At 40.4% G+C, this 20,259-nt stretch overlaps 1 protein-coding gene across 2 annotated transcripts; it reads left to right on the top strand.

Annotated features, from left to right (window-relative positions):
* Window positions 1-8,721: 8,721 nt before the first annotated feature.
* Window positions 8,722-12,444, top strand: TPBG (trophoblast glycoprotein). Of its 2 annotated transcripts, none has more exons than XM_012769140.3 (2): window positions 8,722-9,348; window positions 10,072-12,444. In XM_012769140.3, the coding sequence occupies exon 2, from the start codon at window positions 10,411-10,413 to the stop codon at window positions 11,698-11,700; it is 1,290 nt and encodes a 429-aa protein (XP_012624594.1). In that variant the 5' UTR covers window positions 8,722-9,348; window positions 10,072-10,410; the 3' UTR covers window positions 11,701-12,444. The 2 variants fall into 2 exon arrangements, with proteins under 2 accessions (XP_012624594.1, XP_012624596.1); XM_012769142.3 differs by lacking the exon at window positions 8,722-9,348 and adding an exon at window positions 9,851-9,913.
* The last annotated feature ends 7,815 nt before the right edge of the window (window positions 12,445-20,259 follow it).

Genomic DNA, 20,259 nt, shown 5'->3' with positions numbered 1-20,259 from the left:
AACGAGTAAGATGTGCAACATTTGGGGGATGGATGCGCTTGAAGATCTGACTCGAGGGGGGAGGGGGGCGTGGGCAATATATGTAACCTTAACATTTGTACCCCTATAATACACTAAAAAAAAAAAAGAAGGTGATGCTAAACTGAGTATTCTAGGATGAATGTGAGTTTACCAGGCAGGCAAAGAAAATATGTTTCTGGAAGGCCCTCTGAGCAAAGTGTTGAATATATAGAAAACTGAAAGAAAGAAAGAATTTGACAAGTTTAGAGAACCACAAACTGTGTTGTGCTGTGGAAGCAGGGGTAACAAGTAGTGATTTGAAGCAAGTGGTGTAAGGGGCTGTGAATGTTGCACTAAGAGATCTGGACCTTATTCTGGAGGTGATGAGTTGCCATTAGGGCTTTAAGGAGAGAATGAACTGCTCAGAATTTTGCCTTAGAAAGAGACAGTGTGGAGGATGAATTAGAAAAAGGAGAGACTGGAAGTACTGAGTGTTGCACATATATTTCTATTCTCCACATGGAATGTCTTCTGTCCTTCCATATCAGCTTGTATGCATATCAAGCTCTTTAATCTGTGAGATTAAAAATTTAATAGTTCCCAAAATTTAATAGTTTAATAGTGTTGGAGAAAAGACAAAAAAAAACCTCACTAAGCTGGGCACTGTAGTACATGACTATAGTTCTAGTTACTCAGAAGGCTAAGGCAGGAGGATCGCTTGAGTCCAGGAGTTTGGGGCTGTAGTGTATTATGATCACACCTGTGGTCACTGCACTCTAGCTGGAATGAGGTGAGACCCCAATTCTTTTAAAAAAAGTGGAAAAAACTCCCACTCAAACAAAACAGGCAAAAGCTACGAACAAGTGGATTCAAAAAAGGAAATATAAAGGGCTTTTAAACATATGAAAAGATTATCAACATTATTTATAAAAAGGAAAATGCAAATCAGACCGTACAAAGATTACATTTCATGCATAAGAGCGGCAAAGATTTTTTAAAAAATGATAACATAGTCCTAACTGTGTGGGAATATAAATTGTTACAATCAATCATCTTTTAACAGTGTTTTGGCAATACCTATCAAAATTACAAAAACCCGTATCCTTTAGCCAAGAATTTCACTTCTAAGGATTTATCCTACAGATTTACTGGCATATGTAGAAGATGACACATGTACTCAGTTAGTTGTTGCTGCATTGTTTGTAATAGCAAAAGGCTGAGAACATCCTAATGGGGGGTTGTTTAAAGAAATTGTGATGTAGATGGTGTCAATAACCCTTCAGACCTTCCTTTATACAAGCCTTTTGCCATGTCACTTTGCAGGGCTCGCTTACTCTGGGTGGGGTGTAATGTCCTTCTCCTTGGCTTTAGCGTGTGATTTGCTCTGGCTTGTAGCATGTTGACCGGTATGGTGCAAGTAGTATCCTAAAAAGGATTTACATGGATTAGTCTTGCTTGCTCTTATGCTTAAACTGTTGCCAGGAGAATAACATGCTTATGCTATTCTATTGGTCTTGGGAGGAAGGTCAGAGTCATTTGGAGCAGAACTGTCCTATATTCATACTATGGAATACTATTCAGCAAAAGTAAAAAACAGTGAATTATTGATACTTGTGACAACATGGATGATTTCAAATTAATTACACAGAGTGAAAGAAGCAAGATAAAAAAGAGCATATAACTGTATGATTACATTTATATGAAATTCTAGAAAATTTGAATTAATCTGTAGTGACAGAAATCAAATTAATGGTTGCCTAGGAATGGGATGAGTTAGATGTGACATGTGAATGGAGATTATAAAAGTGCATGAGGAAAGTTTTGAGGATGATAAATATGGTTATTTTCTTGATCGTAATGATGGTTTTAAGGGTATATACATAAATCCAAACTTATCAAATTGTACACTTTAATTATATGCAAAAAAGGAAAAAACAAGTTAGGATTTGTAAGACTGAGTATTAGGTGCACACGTTTTTATGCTAGTCTGTTATGTGTTTGCTATACTTAATGCAAAATATTTTATTTCAATTTAAAAAAGAGAAAACTAGATTTCCACACTTGAGTTAATTGATTTAATAAAGTAGTGGAAACAAGTTTCATGAAAATAGAGCCCTTCTCTGTTTATTTACTATTGCTTCCTCAGTTCTCAGAACAGTGCCTAGAAGCATTCATCAAATACTCCAAAAATATTCAATAAATAATGAATAAATTCAATTTATCCATAGATACTGGTTATTTTCTTATTTTTAAAGAAGCTCCCAATTCCTTTTCATGAAAGTTGGAAGTTATCAACAATTTTGGAGTGACAGCCCACACTGTGGAGGGTGGTTTTGGCGATCAGAAACCTTGAAGTGTCCTTATTATTTTTATGGAGATGTAGGGCTTGTATTCAGCAAGTGTGCAGCAGGCAAACCTCTATTAGTTGTTGACAGGTGACACCCTTTTCTACTATTGCACATTGATTGGTCAGTGTGTGTGCTGGTTGTAAATTATTTTTAATATTACCCCTTGTAAATATCACCACACTAATATTTTTTGGGTTAAAGTGTCACCTGATGTCACACATTCCTCTAGCAGGCTTTTATTAAGTTCAGTATGGGCATCTTTTAGCATTAGTTCTGTACCCAACTCCTTTATTCTACCCTCACACTGTGTCACTGGGTAAGACTTATGAAATAGAATAGAAAAGCCTGGGTCATGCATCCAAACTTTGGCCTCAGTCTATCTGCTGAACCTCTGCCATGGACATGCAATAGATTGCCTGTCAGTGTGCCAGGATCAGACAGTTTTTTAAGGGAAATGGCTGGCTTTGGAGGTGGCTCTGTTTGGAAGACAAAGAAAAAAAAGCACATTAATAAACATTTATTGAACTGTATTAAATTTAATTGAAATTAATTGAATTTGGATGATGGCTACAATTACAACTGCTCCCACTTCTTGACTGAATTCCAGTTTGGGTTTAGAACCCATCTTGGGCAAGAACTAGAGAAATGGAAAATCTTCAATGTCACCTTCAAAGTTGAATTAATTTATATCAAAAAAGTTATTGGGTAACATTGTTGATTAAATATTTGCCACAGCTTCCTTTAAAAAGACAATAATTTCAACCAAATAAGACAGGCTCTTTTTTTTTTTTAGAAACAGGGTTTTTCTATAACCCAAGTTGGAGTGCAAGTCAATGTAACCTGGAACTCCTGGGCTTAAGGTAGCCCCAGGCCTCAGCCTCCAAACACCTAGGACTACAGGCACATGACACCACACCCAGCTAACTTTTCTTAATTTTTAGGGACAGAGTCTCACCATGTTGCCCAGGCTGGTCTCAAACTCAAGTAAGCCTCTGGCCTTGGCCTCCCAAAGCACTGGGATTATAGGCTTGAACCACCATGCCTGGCCAACAGGTTCTTCTTTAAACAGGTAAGTTTATTCTATCCTTTCTCTGGGTATTTTTCAGTTTTCTCACAATCAGACTTTACTCTTCAATTTAGAATTATCAGAATTTTTCTTGGTGATTATTTAAAAAATAGAAGTTCTCTGTAATGTTACAATATTTGGGATTATAAATGTCCGTATTCTTACTTTCATAATAAATAAATCAGAGATTTATAGAATCTCTCAAAAATTTATGTAAGTTGTTTTCAAACTTTCTAAAAACCAAAGTTTCCTTTTTAAACAAATATTTTATAAAGTCCCTTTATTATAAAAATGTACCTTCACATATAATTTTTAAAATATATACTATATTAACTAGAATATTAAAGGAGGAATAAAATAAGAATAATTAAATATTAGACAATAGGTGGCACAACATATTGGGCATAACTACATTAGAAGACCTAATGAAGTAGTGATAGTCTTCTACCTACTTATAAATAAACTAGGATTTAAGGTAAGTTAGACCAATATTCAAATGACTATTTAAATAGCTTTTTTATATTAGACATTTTGAAATAAGAATCACTGCAAATGCAACAACTACAAATGCAAACTGATACAAGTAGGTAGTACTGGTGATTCAAATAGAATGAGTCTCATGGCTGTTAGAGACAAAATTTTAGTGAAGTTTTGAACAAAACAATACATATTCTTTCTTTAACAAACCATGTAGCTATAATTCTTGAAAGTTCAGTGTGTAATAAAACTATACTATAAATATTTGGAGTTTACATGTAAAATGGAGTTATTTCTAGGCTGAGAACTTCAAGTTTTTGTCTACAAGGATGCCTAGATGGATATTTCAAAATCATGTGGGATGTAGAACAATTCTGCTTTGTATGGGATTACCCCTGTAATTACAGGATGTCTAATATACCTGGCCTCTACCCACTAAATGCAAGTAGCTCTCCCCAATTATTTTGACAACAGAAAATTGCTCCAGAAATATCCCAAGTGCCCACTGGGGGCAGTGCCATTCTGTTGAGAACCACTGGTCTCTATAATCTGTTCCTGCCTTGCCAATCTTACCTCTGCTTTAGTTTGGATCTTTGTCATCTCTCACTTGGAATTCCCAACTATTCTCTGTTCTCAGTCTTCTCTGCCTGTAAGACACTCTTTAAACAGATAACAACTGTGATGTTTCTAAAAGGCACTTGTGGGCCAGGTGCGGTGGCTCACGCCTGTAATCCTAGCATTCTGGGAGACTGTGGGGGGCAGATTGTTCCAGGTCAGGAGTAGAAAACCAGCCTGATCAAGAGCAAGACCGGTCTCTACTATAAATAGAGAGAACTTAATTGGCCAACTAATATAAGTAGAAAAAATGAGCCAGGGAGGCTGAGACAGGAGGATTGCTTGAGCCCAGGAGTTTGAGGTTGCTGTGAGCTAGGCTGATGCCATGGTACTCACTCTAGCCTGGGCAACAAAGCGAGACTCTGTCTCAAAAATAAAATAAAATAAAATGCACTTGTGACCATGTCACTCCTAAACCTTGCCTAAAACCTTCATTGGCTCCCCATCACTAAAGGATAAGACAAACTTTTTAGATTGGAGGTTAGTAATTTGATCCCCCCATATTTCAAATCTGACCTTGGACCACTTCCTCCACTGTATACTGTGTGTTCTTCCCTATGTGGTCTCTAGAACTAAACAAATACTGTTTTGTTTCGTTTTAACCAACTGGGCAATCTTTTGACTGTCAAGTTCTTACTAATATAGTCATCCCTCAGTATCTGTGGGGGATTGGTTCCAGGAGCCCGGTGGATACTGAACTCTACAGATGTTCAAGTCCCTTATACAAAATGGCATGGTATTTGCATATAACCTATGTGTATCCTCCCATATACTTTAAATCGTGTCTAGATTATTACATACCTAATGCACTGTAAATGCTATATAAAAAAGCTATTTTACTACATATTTTATTTGTATCATTTTTATTGTCATATTGTTATTTTTTTATTGGTTTGTTTCCAAATATTTTCAATCTGCAGTTGGTTGAATCTACGGGTGTGGAACCTGAGGATATGGACTAACTGTCCTTCAAAATGCAACTCAGGCTTTGCTGCTCCAGTGAACCTTTCTGACAACCACCCCCCTCTGTCTCAGTGTTGGCACCTACCATATGCTTTGTAACTGTTAGTCTGTTCTCCCACTAGACTGCAAGTTATCTGAGGGCAAGGATTTTTATCCTATCTATCTTTGTATCCCACGTGCTTCAAATGGTGGATGGCATACAGTGAAGTCTTGAAAAGGGTTTATGGAATTCAAGTTGAGTGATCCTGTAACATTAGCTATTTGGAGAGTTCTACAGATGACTGTGTACAGTCATCCCTCAGTATTCTCAGGGGATTGGTTCCAAGATTCCCGTGGATACCAAAATCCAAGGATGCTCAAGTCCCCTTATGTAAAATGGCTTTTTATACTACCTTATTCTTTGCCTAATTAGGATTTAGCAGCAATATTTCAATCATTTACTAATGGGTCTCCTTGGGGTCAGAAGAAAAATGGTTCCTATAGAAACAATCTTCTAAATAAATGATAGTACAGAGACATTTTCCTAGAGGCTACAAAATGACCTATTGAAATACACTAAATTGGTTCTTCTCTGTCAGGAGATTCAGATCATTCCTTTATTTCATTTTGAAATAGAAGCATAATCGGGGGAAAAATGTGCTCTGAAATTCTCTGCCATGCTTTACAGCATGTAAATAGCATCAAGCACAAAAAAATTTCAAGCTGTCAAGAGTAAAGAAAGTATGATAATTTGGGATAATTAAATGCCTAAGACAATCAAAATAGAACTGATCCTAGTAAGCTTTTCTCACTTGAAGGAAACTTCTTTAAAATGTAGTTACTGATCTCAATGTCTTTCAATAGGACTGTTAAAAAATTGTGATATAACAATCCACAGTTTGGAATGTTTTGCAATCTTTAAAAAGGAAGAAAGCATACCTATATGTATGGACATGGAAGGATGTATGGTTGTTTTAAAAAATAAAAATTGTGAATAATTCATATACTATGATCCCATTCATATAAAAATAGCAGAAATAGAAGCAAAATATGTACAAAGAGAGAGGGCACTGAGAAGATGCACATACCAAACTGTATTTAATTTTGCATTGAAAGCTTTTGCTTCTGTTTTTATTTCTTCTACCAGATTATACATTGCTTTCTTGCCAGATCAAATATAGGACACTCAATTAAATTTGAATTTCAACTGTAAACAACAATTTTTTAAGTGTATTTTCCAAATGTTACATGGGACATCCTTATACTAAAAGAATTATTCATTGTTTATCTGTAATTCAAATTTAACTGGGTGCCTCATATTTTTATTTGCCAAATCTGGCAAGTACTTTAGGGAGACCTTAAATTATTCATCCTTGTAATCCTATCAATAATATAGTTACAGAGATATAACGGGTCACAAGAAATGGCAGGAGGGAGAGTAATTAAGAAGAGAACAATAGTAACAGGTGACTTTGCTAAGTGTGTTATACACATCATCTCAATTCTCATGGAAATGCTTTGACATTTTATGAGTGGTCCTATTTTACAGATTAAGAAACAAAAGTATACAGAAGACACACAGCTAGCAAACGTTGGCACTAGAAATGACCCTAAGTTTCTGGGTCCCTTTCCAGCAGCTATAACCAATTTCCAGCTGCAGGAGAGTAGAAAGGGATGAGAAGTAAAAAGCGAAAGAACAAGGGGTGAGGCTTCCATTCTGCCTAAATGGAACAGAGCAGAACATTGCACAAACCCCTTAATCTCGCCTAGAGGCAGAATGTGTGATGTACTGTATGGGAGGCAGGCAAATCTGGACCTAGTTCCCACTTCCATCACTCATTTGAGCAAGTTATATAATTTAATTTTACATCAATTTTCTCATTTGTGAAACTGGAGTGAGAGGATCTAACCTGAGTACTGATGTGGAGGATAAATGAGATAATTTCTGTAAAGCGATCAGCACAAGGCTTGGAAGGAAAAGACAATCAATGCTAGTTATTATCAGCCCAAAGCCCCAGTTTTTTCATTTGTAAAACAGGATGACAACAACAATAACGGGACAATAATACTAATGATATCTATCTTGCCTCTGAGTTGTTTGGAGGATCAGATGAGAATATATATTATCTTTCTAAATTTCTAAAATACATCTCGCCCTCCCAACAGCAGTTGCTCTTTTTGGTCAGAACCAGAGTTAGTATTACATCGGAACATTACTATAGTTTGTTCCAATGAGTAATTAATTTTATTTCTAAACTTATCCTACAGTAAAACTGACTCTTTTTGTTGTATAAAGTTCTGTGAGTTTTAACACTTGTATAGATTTATATAACCACCACCACAACCGGAATACAGAACATGACTACAGCTTTGGAGATTCTTTTTCCAAAGTGTTTCACATTCATGTTTCAAAACACTTTTAAAAATAAGAAGAGACTTAGATAAAAGTGTCGAAGTTGCAAAGTAATGAAACTGGCTCTTTTGCACAAATCTCTGCAGCCTCCAGGACCCTCCAGCTTTTGTCTGGGCCATTTTTGCTGTTGGCTCTGCAGATTATCTTTCTATAAAGACGATCAGGCATCCATCCGAGAGTTGAGGCCTTTCCTAAAGGCACATACATGTACGAGGCACAAACTTCAGCATCCTTTATTTGATCCTTTTTATATGAGCGGATCTTAATTTTCCTCACCTTGTTTTCCCTAATTGCTATTTTCCCTCTAAAATGAAGCAGCTTGGAATAACCTTCTTACCCTTTCAGGGAAATTATTTGATTGGGAGAAAGGGGATATATATATAAAATTATTGAGAGAGCAACGATGAAGTTTTCAGGACCCCAAACCTGTCCAGTACAGTAACAGATCCATCTGGCATTAATCACTCACTCTGTCCCTTTCCCATTGTCCTCTCCGCCACCGCCTGACGGACGCCCCTTGGGACGATCGACTTTGGGACCAAACCTCTCTCCCAGGTCAGCCTCCTTCAACCCCCGCTCTCCCACCGCTAGAGCTTTCCCTGCTTTGATGACTTGCACTGACACACAGATCCACATCTGGCGAGGGGGGCGGGTCCGCTTTCCGAGTGACTCACGTCGTTGCTATTTGCCTTTTGTTTCTAGGATGCTTTGGCTGCCGTTTTCTTCCTTCTGCTTTTAATTTTGGGAGGAGAAAAACTAATGAATCAAGAATGACTCTCCTCTCCGCTAATCTTTATTATTATTTTTTTTCTTCTTAAAGTTGTTTCTCTTTCTTCACAAGCTCCATAACTACGCAAGAAGTGCGGGGGCGGGAGACGCAGGCACGCATTAATTACACCTAAATCTAAAGTTTGCAGCCCAAGGTACCACTTTGATGGGGTGACTTTCTGAAGCTTCCTTACAACACGCTGGGCGTTCGCTGCTGCCGCTGTGATCCTCAGCTCATTTCTCTCGGCTGCAGCTTTGCGCTGTTCCGTCGCCCCTAAATCTATCTTGTCACTACCAAAGGTGCCCGAATCAGGGTGAATTCCACGAGATTCACCAGCGGTTTTGTTCCCGTCCAAGGTAAATACAGCATGCAAAATGAGGAGCCACCAAAGGATGGCCGGGGAGGGGGGAGAGAAAGGGATTCCCTCTCCCTCTCCTGGCAAGTTCCTCGTTAATTTCCACCAGGAGGAGGCGCGCAGCCCGGTCCCCCTAGGGTCTCTTCTTTAACCCCCCTACGTAGGGCTGGCGAGGCTGGCCGAGCGCCGAAGTCCCTTCGGCAGTCCCGGGCCTCCCCCGGCCCCCGGGTTGGTTTTTCCCAGCTGCGGAGGTTGGGCCAGGGGCTGGGGTGCCGGGAGAGTCGGCGCCCGCTGCGCGGAGCCGGGAAGCCGTCGCGACTCCGGCGGAACTCGGAGTTAGCTCGCGAGGCGGCGGGCGCGGAGGTGAGCGGTGGGCAGCGAGCTCGCAGCCAGCGAGGGAACCCGGAGGTGGCGCTGGGGCTCCTCCCCATCCTCGGGCGGAGAGTAGCGTAGGTTCGGGTTGCCAGCCCACCCCGAGTCCCAACGCCGCTTTGTTCGCGGGCTCTCCCCTCCCCTTTAGAAAGAACCCGAACCCCTCTGGGACCCGAGGGGCTGGCGGAGCGTGGGCTGGGGGGCGACAGCTGTAGGGCCCTCCACTCCCTGCTAAAGCGAGAAGGTACCAAAGGAGATGAAAAGACGCCTGTAACCTGAAACTTCCCTCTCTTCCCGAGCCGGACCCGGAGGAGAGGTCTGGGAGTGGGCAGGGACCCCGGGAGGCAGGTCGTCTGCGGAGGCGGTGGGGGAAAGGAGCTGGAAGACGGAGAAGTTTGGTCGGGGAGGCGCTGGGAATTGAGTGAGAAGTTGCACGCGGGAGACGAGTCTGATGGGGAAAGGAGGAGGGCGGGCGGCTGGACGGGTATATAAAGTGTGGGCCAGGGCAGAAGGAAGACTTTGCGCTCCGGTCTCAGGACGCGCGTCCCTCTCCCGGGTAAGGATGTGCGGAGGGGATGGGGGGCGACGCCGGGCGGGCTTTCGGAGGGGGGTCTCCGGGACAGAGTGGAGACGACTTGGCTCGGAGAGGCCGGTTCCTGCGTTGGGGAGCCGCGGCAGCCGCTGCTCCTTACGCTTCTGTCCCACTTGTCCCAGGTCGTGCAGCGGATCCGGCGAGGGGCGCCAACAAAAGAGACGAGGAGGTGCCACCCGGGCGTCGGCAGGAAGAGGAGCGGGAGGAGGAGCGCGGAGCCGAGCGTCCCGACCCGCCGTGCGTACTTTGTGGAGGGAAGGGGCGGGGGGATCGGCCCGGGGAGGGGGACGCCCGGTGGCTAGGGGGTTAGCCAAGTTCCGGCCGCGGCGTCCCTCCTCCGCTCCCACGAGAGGAAAGTTTTCTCCAGACGCTTCCGGCCGGCTCGCGCCCTCCGGGCCCAGCCTCCCGAGCGTTGGGAGCGGGCGCCGTCCCAGCCCTGCTCCGGGGAAACGCGAGCCGCGATGCCTGGGGGGTGCTCCCGGGGCCCCGCCGCCGGAGACGGGCGGCTGCGGCTGGCGCGGCTGGCGCTGATCCTCCTGGGCTGGGTCTCCTCGTCCTCTCCCACCTCCTCGGCGTCCTCCTCCTCCACCTCCTCGGCGTCGTTCCTGGCCTCCGCCGTGTCCGCCCAGCCCCCGCTGCCCAGCCAGTGCCCCCAGCCGTGCGAGTGCTCCGAGGCGGCGCGCACCGTCAAGTGCGTTAACCGCAATCTGACCGAGGTGCCCACGGACCTGCCCCCCTACGTGCGCAACCTCTTCCTCACCGGCAACCACCTGGCCGTGCTTCCCGCCGGCGCCTTCGCCCGCCGGCCGCCGCTGGCCGAGCTGGCCGCGCTCAACCTCAGCGGCAGCCGCCTGGAGGAGGTGCGCGCCGGCGCCTTCGAGCATCTGCCCAGCCTGCGCCAGCTCGACCTCAGCCACAACCCCCTGGACACCCTCAGCCCCTTCGCCTTTTCGGGCAGCAACGCCAGCGCCTCAGCCCCTAGCACCCTGGAGGAACTGATCCTGAACCACATCGTGCCTCCTGAGGACGAACGGAACAACCAGAGCTTCTTCGAACGGCACAACCAGAGCTTCGAGGGCATGGTGGCCGCGGCCCTGCGGCCGGGTCAGGCACTGCGAGGGCTCCGCCGCCTGGAGCTGGCCAGCAACCACTTCCTCTACCTGCCCCGGAATGTGCTGGCCCAACTGCCCAGCCTCAGGCACCTGGACTTGAGTAACAACTCGCTGGTGAGCCTGACCTACGTGTCCTTTCGCAACCTGACACATCTAGAAAGCCTCCACCTGGAGGACAATGCCCTCAAGGTCCTTCACAACGGCACGCTGCATGAATTGCAAGGCCTGCCCCACGTCAGGGTCTTCCTGGACAACAATCCCTGGGTCTGCGACTGCCTCATGGCGGACATGGTGGCCTGGCTCAAGGACACAGAGATAGTGCAGGGCAAAGCCAGGCTCACCTGTGCATTCCCGGAAAAAATGAGGAATCGGGTCCTCTTGCAACTCAACAGCGCTGACCTGGACTGTGACCCGATCCTTCCCCAATCCCTGCAGACTTCTTATGTCTTCCTGGGTATTGTCTTAGCCCTGATAGGCGCTATTTTCCTCCTGGTTTTGTATTTGAACCGCAAGGGGATAAAAAAGTGGATGCATAACATCAGAGATGCCTGCAGGGATCACATGGAAGGGTATCATTACAGATACGAAATCAATGCAGACCCCAGGTTAACAAACCTCAGTTCTAATTCGGATGTCTGAGAAACATTAGAGGACAGAACAAGGACAACTCTGCATGAGGTGTAGACTTAAGCTTTATCCCTTACTAGGCTTGCTCCACTTTCACCCTCCACTCTAGACACCACTGACTTTGACTGAAAGCAGTGGGGGGGATTTGCTTCGTTGTTATGTAAAGTTTCTTGGTGTGTTCTGTTAATGTAAGACGATGAACAACTGTTGAGAGGGCATAGTGTTCACTGTTCGCTCTGTTCAGAGGGCATAGTGTCATACCCTCTTCCTTTCCTTGGAGCTCCTCAACACGTGTGGAGGGATTTTTCAAGTTTCAGCATGGACGTGGACTCCCTGCTGTCTGTCTCTGTCTTAGCACAGTTCCAGGTGTAGCAAGTGTGCCCACACAGATAGCATTCAACAAAAGCTGCCTCAACTTTTTTGAGAAAAATACTTTATTCATAAATATCAGTTTTATTCTCATGTACCTAATTTGTGGAGAAAATAATTGCATCCCGTAAACTGCCTGCAGACCATAGCAAGCTCTTCAAAATAACTCCGTAGTACACAGGAGCACCTGCATCCAAGAGCATGCTTACATTTTACTGTTCTGCATATTACAAAAAGTAACTTGCAACTTCAGATAACTTCTTTGACAAAACAAATTACCTTTTTGATTGCAGTTTATATGAAACTGTACTGAAGTTTTTTTATAAACTGCATCAAGATCCAACAAACTGAATTGTTAAGAAAAATCAATAAAGATTCTTAAAAGAATTACAGTGTGCTGCTCAAGTTTGCTATTTCAAAAAAGGATTAAGGGCAATAATATTGAATGGCCTTGGTTCAGATGATAATTAAGTTAATATAGCTTGAGAATCAAGCTATAGCCATGTCTTATGTAATAGACTTTGGAGATAGTTTTGAAATAGTATATCTTTTTAGGATTTAAATAGAGAGTTTCAATATTCAAGTGGCTAGACTTCTCATGGTACCAGAATTAATATTATTTTGTAACAATTTTGTAATAGCTTTATGAAGTTGGTAAGAGTGAAGAGTTCTGTAACAATAAACAGTTCACAGTTTGGGGTTTTTTCAAAGACTAATGAAGTTATTGTTAGCACTGAACAATATTAGTACTAAAACTCTGCATGAAACTTTTCTATAGATTTCTAGAACAGAATGTGAAAAAAATGTAATGCAAATAAATGTATGAAAATGAAGTGTCTTAAAGACATAGAATATTCTGACATAAAAGCTTTAAAAATACAAATTTAAAAAATATCTCCTAAGATCATAATGTGAATTGGAACTTGAGACTATTGTAAAAAAAACATTTAAGATGGTACATGAATGGTTGATAGTTTGTCAGAGACCCAGCTAATATGTTTAAAAAGTTGACATGATTGAATAGGAACTTGAGGAAATAGCCAGAGATAATTATCTATGTCTATAAACAAGTGTCTCAACTAATTATAGGTTCTGAAATTCAGTTCAATATTTAATAATTTGAGGATATTTTGATTTTAGCTGAGCTCTGTGAAAAATAAATCACATTTAGGTATAAATAAAAATAATGATGATAAGCAGTTGATGCCATCGATAATAGACAAGGTTTTGTTTTTTTTCCCCAGAGTTTATTATCTGCCAGTTAAGCTGAAAAGTAAATTCTATTAATCAACCTACAAGCTATTAGTTTAAGCGACTTAAATTTAGCCACTACAGTTTAACTTAAAGTAGTAGGTAAACTTGCATCTGTATGTCTTAGGGCCTGCCTCCCCTTTAAACTAGTTATGTTCTGCAGTGCTTTATATCTGAAATCAAATGCACATTTCCATATTTTTATAAATAAAGTAGGATTAGATAGTACTTTAGGTTCTAGAAATCTTTGCTGATTCCTTTGAATTAAGTTCAGAAGTTTTCAAAATAGGGCTGGAAATATGTAAATCTGTTCCTTTTATAGATAAGATTATACAGTCAGAATAAGAAGCTTTAATTCCTTAAATATCATAAGGTTCATTTTATGAAATATAGTATTCATTATTTATGGGTTATATCTCAGATCCTATAATTACTTGAGAAAAAGCCTAAATATTTGGCACTTAATATTCCATTAAACATTTCAAGTGTTCACTGGGAATTCATAAACTGGCTGGCTGCCATTATTTCCTAAAAACGGTGAGATACTAGTCTGCCAAAAACAGTGAAAACATTTAGTAAATAATAACACGCTATCTTAGTAAACCACTGAGGACTTTGGTAAGTCTGCTGATATTGTAGAAAACAAATTATAATACTGATAGAACCTCTGTTTAGAAGGATTGTTCCTTCATCACGTGATAATCTAACAGTTAAACATTGAGCTTTATCTAAGATCCAGGAAAGCAGTGGATTCATTAGTCTAGCCCTTCTCAACTCCCTGAAGCAATGATGAAGCTGTGATGAAGTGAAGCAGTTTTTGCCAGTTAGGTGTTTGGTTTCTTTGAAGTTACAATTCCTTGCTTCTTTTTTATCCCGATGCTTCTTTCTTTGTGTGGACTTCCCAATTTGCCACTGCTTTGTTTTCTATGACATCACTTCTTGCCATTCTCCAAAATACGGCCATAGAAAATTCTTCAGGTAAAAAATAGTAATTGTTTGACAACTAATTAATATTGTGTAGTCCTAATACTCTCAGTCTGTAAGCCTATAAGACAGTCTAAGTTCCTTGGAAGATAGATGCCATATAAATCCAATAAGTATAAGGGAATATATGAAAATGAAATAAAAATATAACTTTATTTAAAAATAAAACAAGTCTACTTGTTTTAAACACTGTTCTTTAGAATCATGATGCATTATTGATCCTAGAAATTGAGAAGCATCCGTTTTAAAAAATTTATTTGGGTTAGTAATATAGTTTATTACTGAGCTTAAAATTTTCAGCAGAAAACATCATTTATCCTTTACAAGTTTCATTTAAAGAAAGCCAGAAAAAATACTTAAAAATTAAAACACTTGATAAATCCCTCAATTTAAAAGGCTATTAAAATGACCAATTAATTTTCTATTTAAAGTAGCACAGACTTTAGGATAATTTGGCTATTTGACTCTGAATTGTGTCTCACGCACTTTTATAGTAACCATTTAGTTTGTAGCATTAGCTTTTATAATATCAATTTTGCTGCCACAAGTGTGATTCAGTGGTGACTTATAAGGTAAATTTGTACAGGAGCTGATTGATTTTTCTTATAAAATAAGGAAAACTTGAAGCACATTTGATCAAGGTTTTTAAAGGAAACAGAGTAGGGGTCGGGTGGAAGGCTAGGTTGAAAATAAATGAGCAAATCACAAATAGTAAATCCTTTTAAACTATCTTGATCGGCAGCAAATATGGATTATTCTCATCTCAATATTTAATTAGAAATAACTTATATCTTTGTTTTCTCTCTTTAATTAAAGTAGCTATAAAAAAGAAGGTCCAAATGAACTGAAATTGTTTCTTAAGAATTCTGTTTTACCCTTTCCCTTTGGTCTAATGTTCTAATATGGGACTTACCTTGTTGAGGACGTGAGAGACTTTGCAACTCTAGTTTGCAAATCTTTCATATCATTTCTGCTTTCCATTTTAATTTTTCTCCCAAGACTACACTAAAGGGGACACCATAAGGACTAAAAACACCATGAAGTTTAGAAACAATTTTGCACATGCTTTTTTCGGCTCCCAAATCCAGTCATCCAGCCTTCAGAGAAGCACCATGAAGTGAAGACAGACATTTATTAGATGAAATTGAGGTTTAACTTTTACACTTATGCAAGGATTTTTAACAGTAGAGGAGAAGAAAGGGAGCAAGATACATTTCTGGATAATATATGAAAATTACCTTGACAACGTCTTTTAAAAACCTTTTAGCAATACTGCAGTGCTGCACTAGAAATAATTAGTTTAAGAAAATATATTCTGTGTTGTCCGGACGATCCTATCTTCTTTTAGTTGGGGAAAAACAGCTTCTTGAGGATGTTTCGTACAGTTATTTTTCCATTCATACACTTTTTTTTTTTTTTTTTTTTGAGACAGAGTCTCACTTTGTTGCCCAGGCTAGAGTGAGTGCCGTGGCATCAGCCTAGCTCACAGCAACCTCAAACTCCTGGACTCAAGAGATCCTACTGCCTCAGCCACCCAAGTAGCTGGGACTACATGCATGCGCCACCATGCCCTGCTAATTTTTTTTTTTTTTGTATGTATGTCTATTTTTAGTTGGTCAATTAATTTCTTTCTATTTTTAGTAGAGACGGGATCTCGCTCAGGCTGGTTTTGAACTCCTGACCTTGAGCAATCCTGCCTCGGCCTCCCAGAGTGCTAGGATTACAGGCGTGAGCCACCACGCCTGGCCTTATCCATATACTTTTGATTCAAAAAGTTAGGCTTGTTTTATTTTAGAACTTTATAGCATCTCTACCCTTGTCGTGGGTTAAAAAAATCTAGATTTTAAAAAATGTTTACTATATCATTTATATAATTTTGACAAGAGCAGAATTCTTAGTATTTCAAAATTGGAAGGGCTTGTAAACTTGTCCAGCCCAGTCTCCCATTCTACAAATGGAGAAACTGATAATTGGGACTTATTATATTATATAATGACAGCAGGATGACATCCCAGGGTACTAGATTATCCATCTAGTGCTCTTTTTGCCAGATGATGGCATTACTAATTGTCTACCTTGAAGCTTTGAAATCCTCATGTCTAATAAAAAAAGGCAATTACTTGGGTGAATGCATTTATTTTATTGTTTGTGCTTTGAGTGAATGTTTCAGTTTGCTCTAGATTTCACTTCCAGTTTGTTAAAAATTACTGTTTCAAACCCCTGAATATACCTAAATGTTTTTGAAGTGATTTTTTTTCATAGCAGTCGTGTTACTGTGAAGTTCCTCTGAGTCTATGACATGATAGGAAATATTTTGGAAATTTAATGGTGATTTTGAAAAGAAAAATAAAAACTCTGGAATGCTGTGCTAACTCGTATAATTCTACCTTAAAGATGACTTAGCTCAGCTGGTGAGCAAACTAAACAAACGTGCCCAAGTTTGTGGCCATGAAGTTAGTCACCAGGTGAGACAGTCAGCTTTGCATTCTCTGCTGTTCTCCCAGCTCACGCCCACTCCAGGTGCACCCTACCGTCCTCCAGGGGCCTGGCCAAACAGGGAAGGTAAATCAATGCAAATCCGTTATCACCCTGGAACTGCTGATGTGCCAGTTTACTGTCTTCTCATATGCAGGTCCGCACATGATAGTCCCAATTTCCTCATGTTATAGTATTTATGCCACAGATTGCAAAAGTTTTAACATTTATATGATTTTTCAGAAAAATCTAGCATGGGTCCCTTTTAATGTATCACAAGGGAAACAAATTAGGTTTGCATTATCATTTAAAATGAAAATGTGATTTAAAATCAAGGATCATGATCACTATATCACAAACTTACATGTAAATGTTCATAAAAACAGAAATGCAGTTTATGTTTAGCTGACAGTTTATAATAGGACTTATCTGTAGTTCAGTTTAACTAGGTTCATTTAAGGAAATATTTGTTCTCAAGTAAGCAAAAGCTTAAAATATGATCACCTATAATACTTTTTGTGAAAAGTCAATATTTAATAATATGTTTTAAATAACTGAAAGATGTTATCAAGATAGGCCTTAAAAAAAAAAGGAAGTTTATAGACTTCCCTAACCCCCTTTTCCCTTATAGTCCTACTTCTACTTTTATTTTCTTCCTCCAAAGAAAACTATGATAAAGAACATTTCAAGATGATTGCTTATACCCAGGGGAATTGAAATCACTGAAACATTAGGTGGGTCAATTGACAAATATACATGACTCTGTGTGACAGTTTCCTTCAATTTTGTAATACAATGGTAAATTGCATTCAGAGAAGATTTTATTTTCCAATTAGACACATTCTGTGCTTATTCTTATAGATCATTCAAACATGGCTATAAAACATTTAAATGATATATCTTTAAATTAATTCATGTTTTGTAGAATGTTTAAAAATACAGAAGGGGAAAAAACACCATGAATAATATTATCGCTAAGGAAACAATGCCCTAATATTGAGATAACTGCCTTCTCTTTATGTCACATGTATCTTGCTTTTCACTTATAATGTTTTGAACATTCTCCACTATCAATCAAAACTATTTTATTTAATGTCTAATTTTAGAGTACTGCAAACAATTATATATTTTACACATATAGGACATTTCTTGCAATTTTACCTAATGTTCTAATGAGCATGATTATACCTAGGTTTCTATACCTTGTATTTTTCCCTTAAGGTAGATCCTGGAAGAGAATTGCTTATCAGAAGGTATAATCTCTTTTTTAACTTCTAAAAATACTTTATGCCTATTTACGTTAGGATTATTAAATATAGATCTTGTTTCACATCAAACTTTCCAGGGTAATGAAATGTCTGTGGACAGGATTCTGAACAGAAGGAAACATGGACCAAGTTGCCAACTAACTTGTCACTGTTTTAAATCCATGAATGTATATTTTTTGTTAAAATAAATGTAGAGGGCAGCTAAGCCCATAACCCAGTTATGAGAGAGAGAGAGGGCAAGAGAGTGTGTGCTGGAGGATGGGGAGGGGTGGGCTGAGGTGGGGTGGGGTAGGGTGTAGAGGAACATCTGGTAATTCATTCAGCTAGATAACAAGTTAGAAGGCAGTTTTCAAGACAAACCTATATCTTTGCCTGAATTCTACTTTTTTTTTAAATACATGATCTATGTAGGTACACATTTAGAATTAACTTAAATTCCATACAAGTGATTTAGTTGTGCTAATCTTCCTGTTAATTTGCTTTAAAATTTCAGTGAGGTCTCATGAACCATTTGTTCAGTTCATTCAATATATGTATATATATATATATATATATATATATATATATATATTTTTTTTTTTTTTTTTTTTTTTTTTTTTGAGACAGAGTCTCACTTTGTTGCCTAGGCTAGAGTGAGGGCCGTGGCGTCAGCCTAGCTCACAGCAACCTCAATCTCCTGGGCTCAAGTGATCCTCCTGCCTCAGCCTCCCGAGTAGCTGGGACTACAGGCATGCGCCACCATGCCCGGCTAATTTTTTGTATATATGTTTTTAGTTGGTCAATTAATTTCTTTCTATTTTTGGTAGAGATGGGGGTCTCACTCAGGCTGGGTTCGAACTCCTGACCTCGAGCGATCTGGCTGCCTCAGCCTCCCAGAGTGCTAGGATTACAGGTATGAGCCACTGCGCCTGGCCCATTCAATAGATATTTATCAAATGCTTTCTATGTATCAGGCACTGTTGCTGCATTGGACTTTTAAAAAATCATAAACTTGTTTCTGATCTAGTATGTAAGGGTAAGTAATGTTAACAAGTAATGGGGCTGGGCGCGGTGGCTCACGCCTGTAATCCTAGCACTCTGGGAGGCCGAGGCAGGAGGATCACTCAAGGTGAGGAGTTCGAAACCAGCCTGAGCAAGAACAAGACCCCATCTCTACTAAAAATAGAAAGAAATTAATTGGCCAACTAAAAATACATAGAAAAAATTAGCTGGGCATGGTGGCACATGCCTGTAGTCCCAGCTACTTGGGAGGCTGAGGCAGGAGGATTGCTTGAGTCCAGGAGTTTGAGGTTGCTGTGAGCTAGGCTGACGCCATGGCACTCTAGCCAGGGCAACAGAATGAGACTCTGCCTCAAAAACAAAACAAGACAAAACAAAAACAAACAAGTAATGGAAATGTGCCAGGTCTCATTAATTGATTGTGAACTTGTTTAAATAAGCCGTTGTTTCGCTCTGTGAGGCTGGCAGCATGAGGCCAGCAAAGGAGGTGAAAGTTCCATTGAATGTCTTCATCAAGAGCCCAAGGTGTGATTTTTGAGAAGTGAAATGCCTGCCGTGGTCGCCATTAATGTCTGGAACTCTGAAGGGGGTAAGAAGTGTCTTGGTAAGGACTTTTATTTTTTAGCTTTAGTATGGGTAGATCTGTGCCCTTGGTTTATGATTTGGGTGTCTATGAGGCAAGAAATTCCTAGAGTTTTATAGCTCAAAGAGGGTGACCTTGGATAAAGAGCTGTTGTTACTACTGTAGATCACACTAATTGCCCAGATAATGATAATGGCCCCAAAGTCTATGCAAATATACATATTGGACCACCTGTTGGCTAAGCATCCTCTGGTACTAAGATGACTGCATGAGGTTTTGTCAGTAATGCTAGCTCTCGAGTCTATCCTTGATCAGGGCTGTCCTGGTTAGGGGATGGCTAAGAGCAGCTCACTAGAGGGCTCCATTGCATGTCATGGTGACCTTACCATCAGTATAGTATACGAACTTCCTTTTCTGATTACTCAGTTCATCCCAAGGAACTCTCTAGGTGACCAGTGCGTCTGGGAGAATGGTGGCCTACAGCAACACTGCATCTGGCAGGGGACCGAGGACAGGAGAAGCCACTTCCTCCTGTAGGCTGGATATGCCAAAAGACCCAATTTGCTTCTATTTTGTAAGTACCATTTCCATTTTAATAAGGAGGCTCTGTAACTGTTGCGAGTCTGCAGGGTGCTGCATCAG

Source organism: Microcebus murinus, chromosome 5 (assembly GCF_040939455.1).
Source record: "Microcebus murinus isolate Inina chromosome 5, M.murinus_Inina_mat1.0, whole genome shotgun sequence".
Classification (NCBI taxonomy): domain Eukaryota; kingdom Metazoa; phylum Chordata; class Mammalia; order Primates; family Cheirogaleidae; genus Microcebus; species Microcebus murinus.
Note: the sequence above shows the minus strand (reverse complement) of the source record. Positions and strands in the feature narration are given on the sequence as shown.

Coding starts and splice junctions, on each gene's coding strand:
- TPBG (XM_012769140.3), top strand. CDS start 10,411: ATGCCTGGGGGGTGCTCCCGGGGCCCCGCCGCCGGAGACGGGCGGCTG.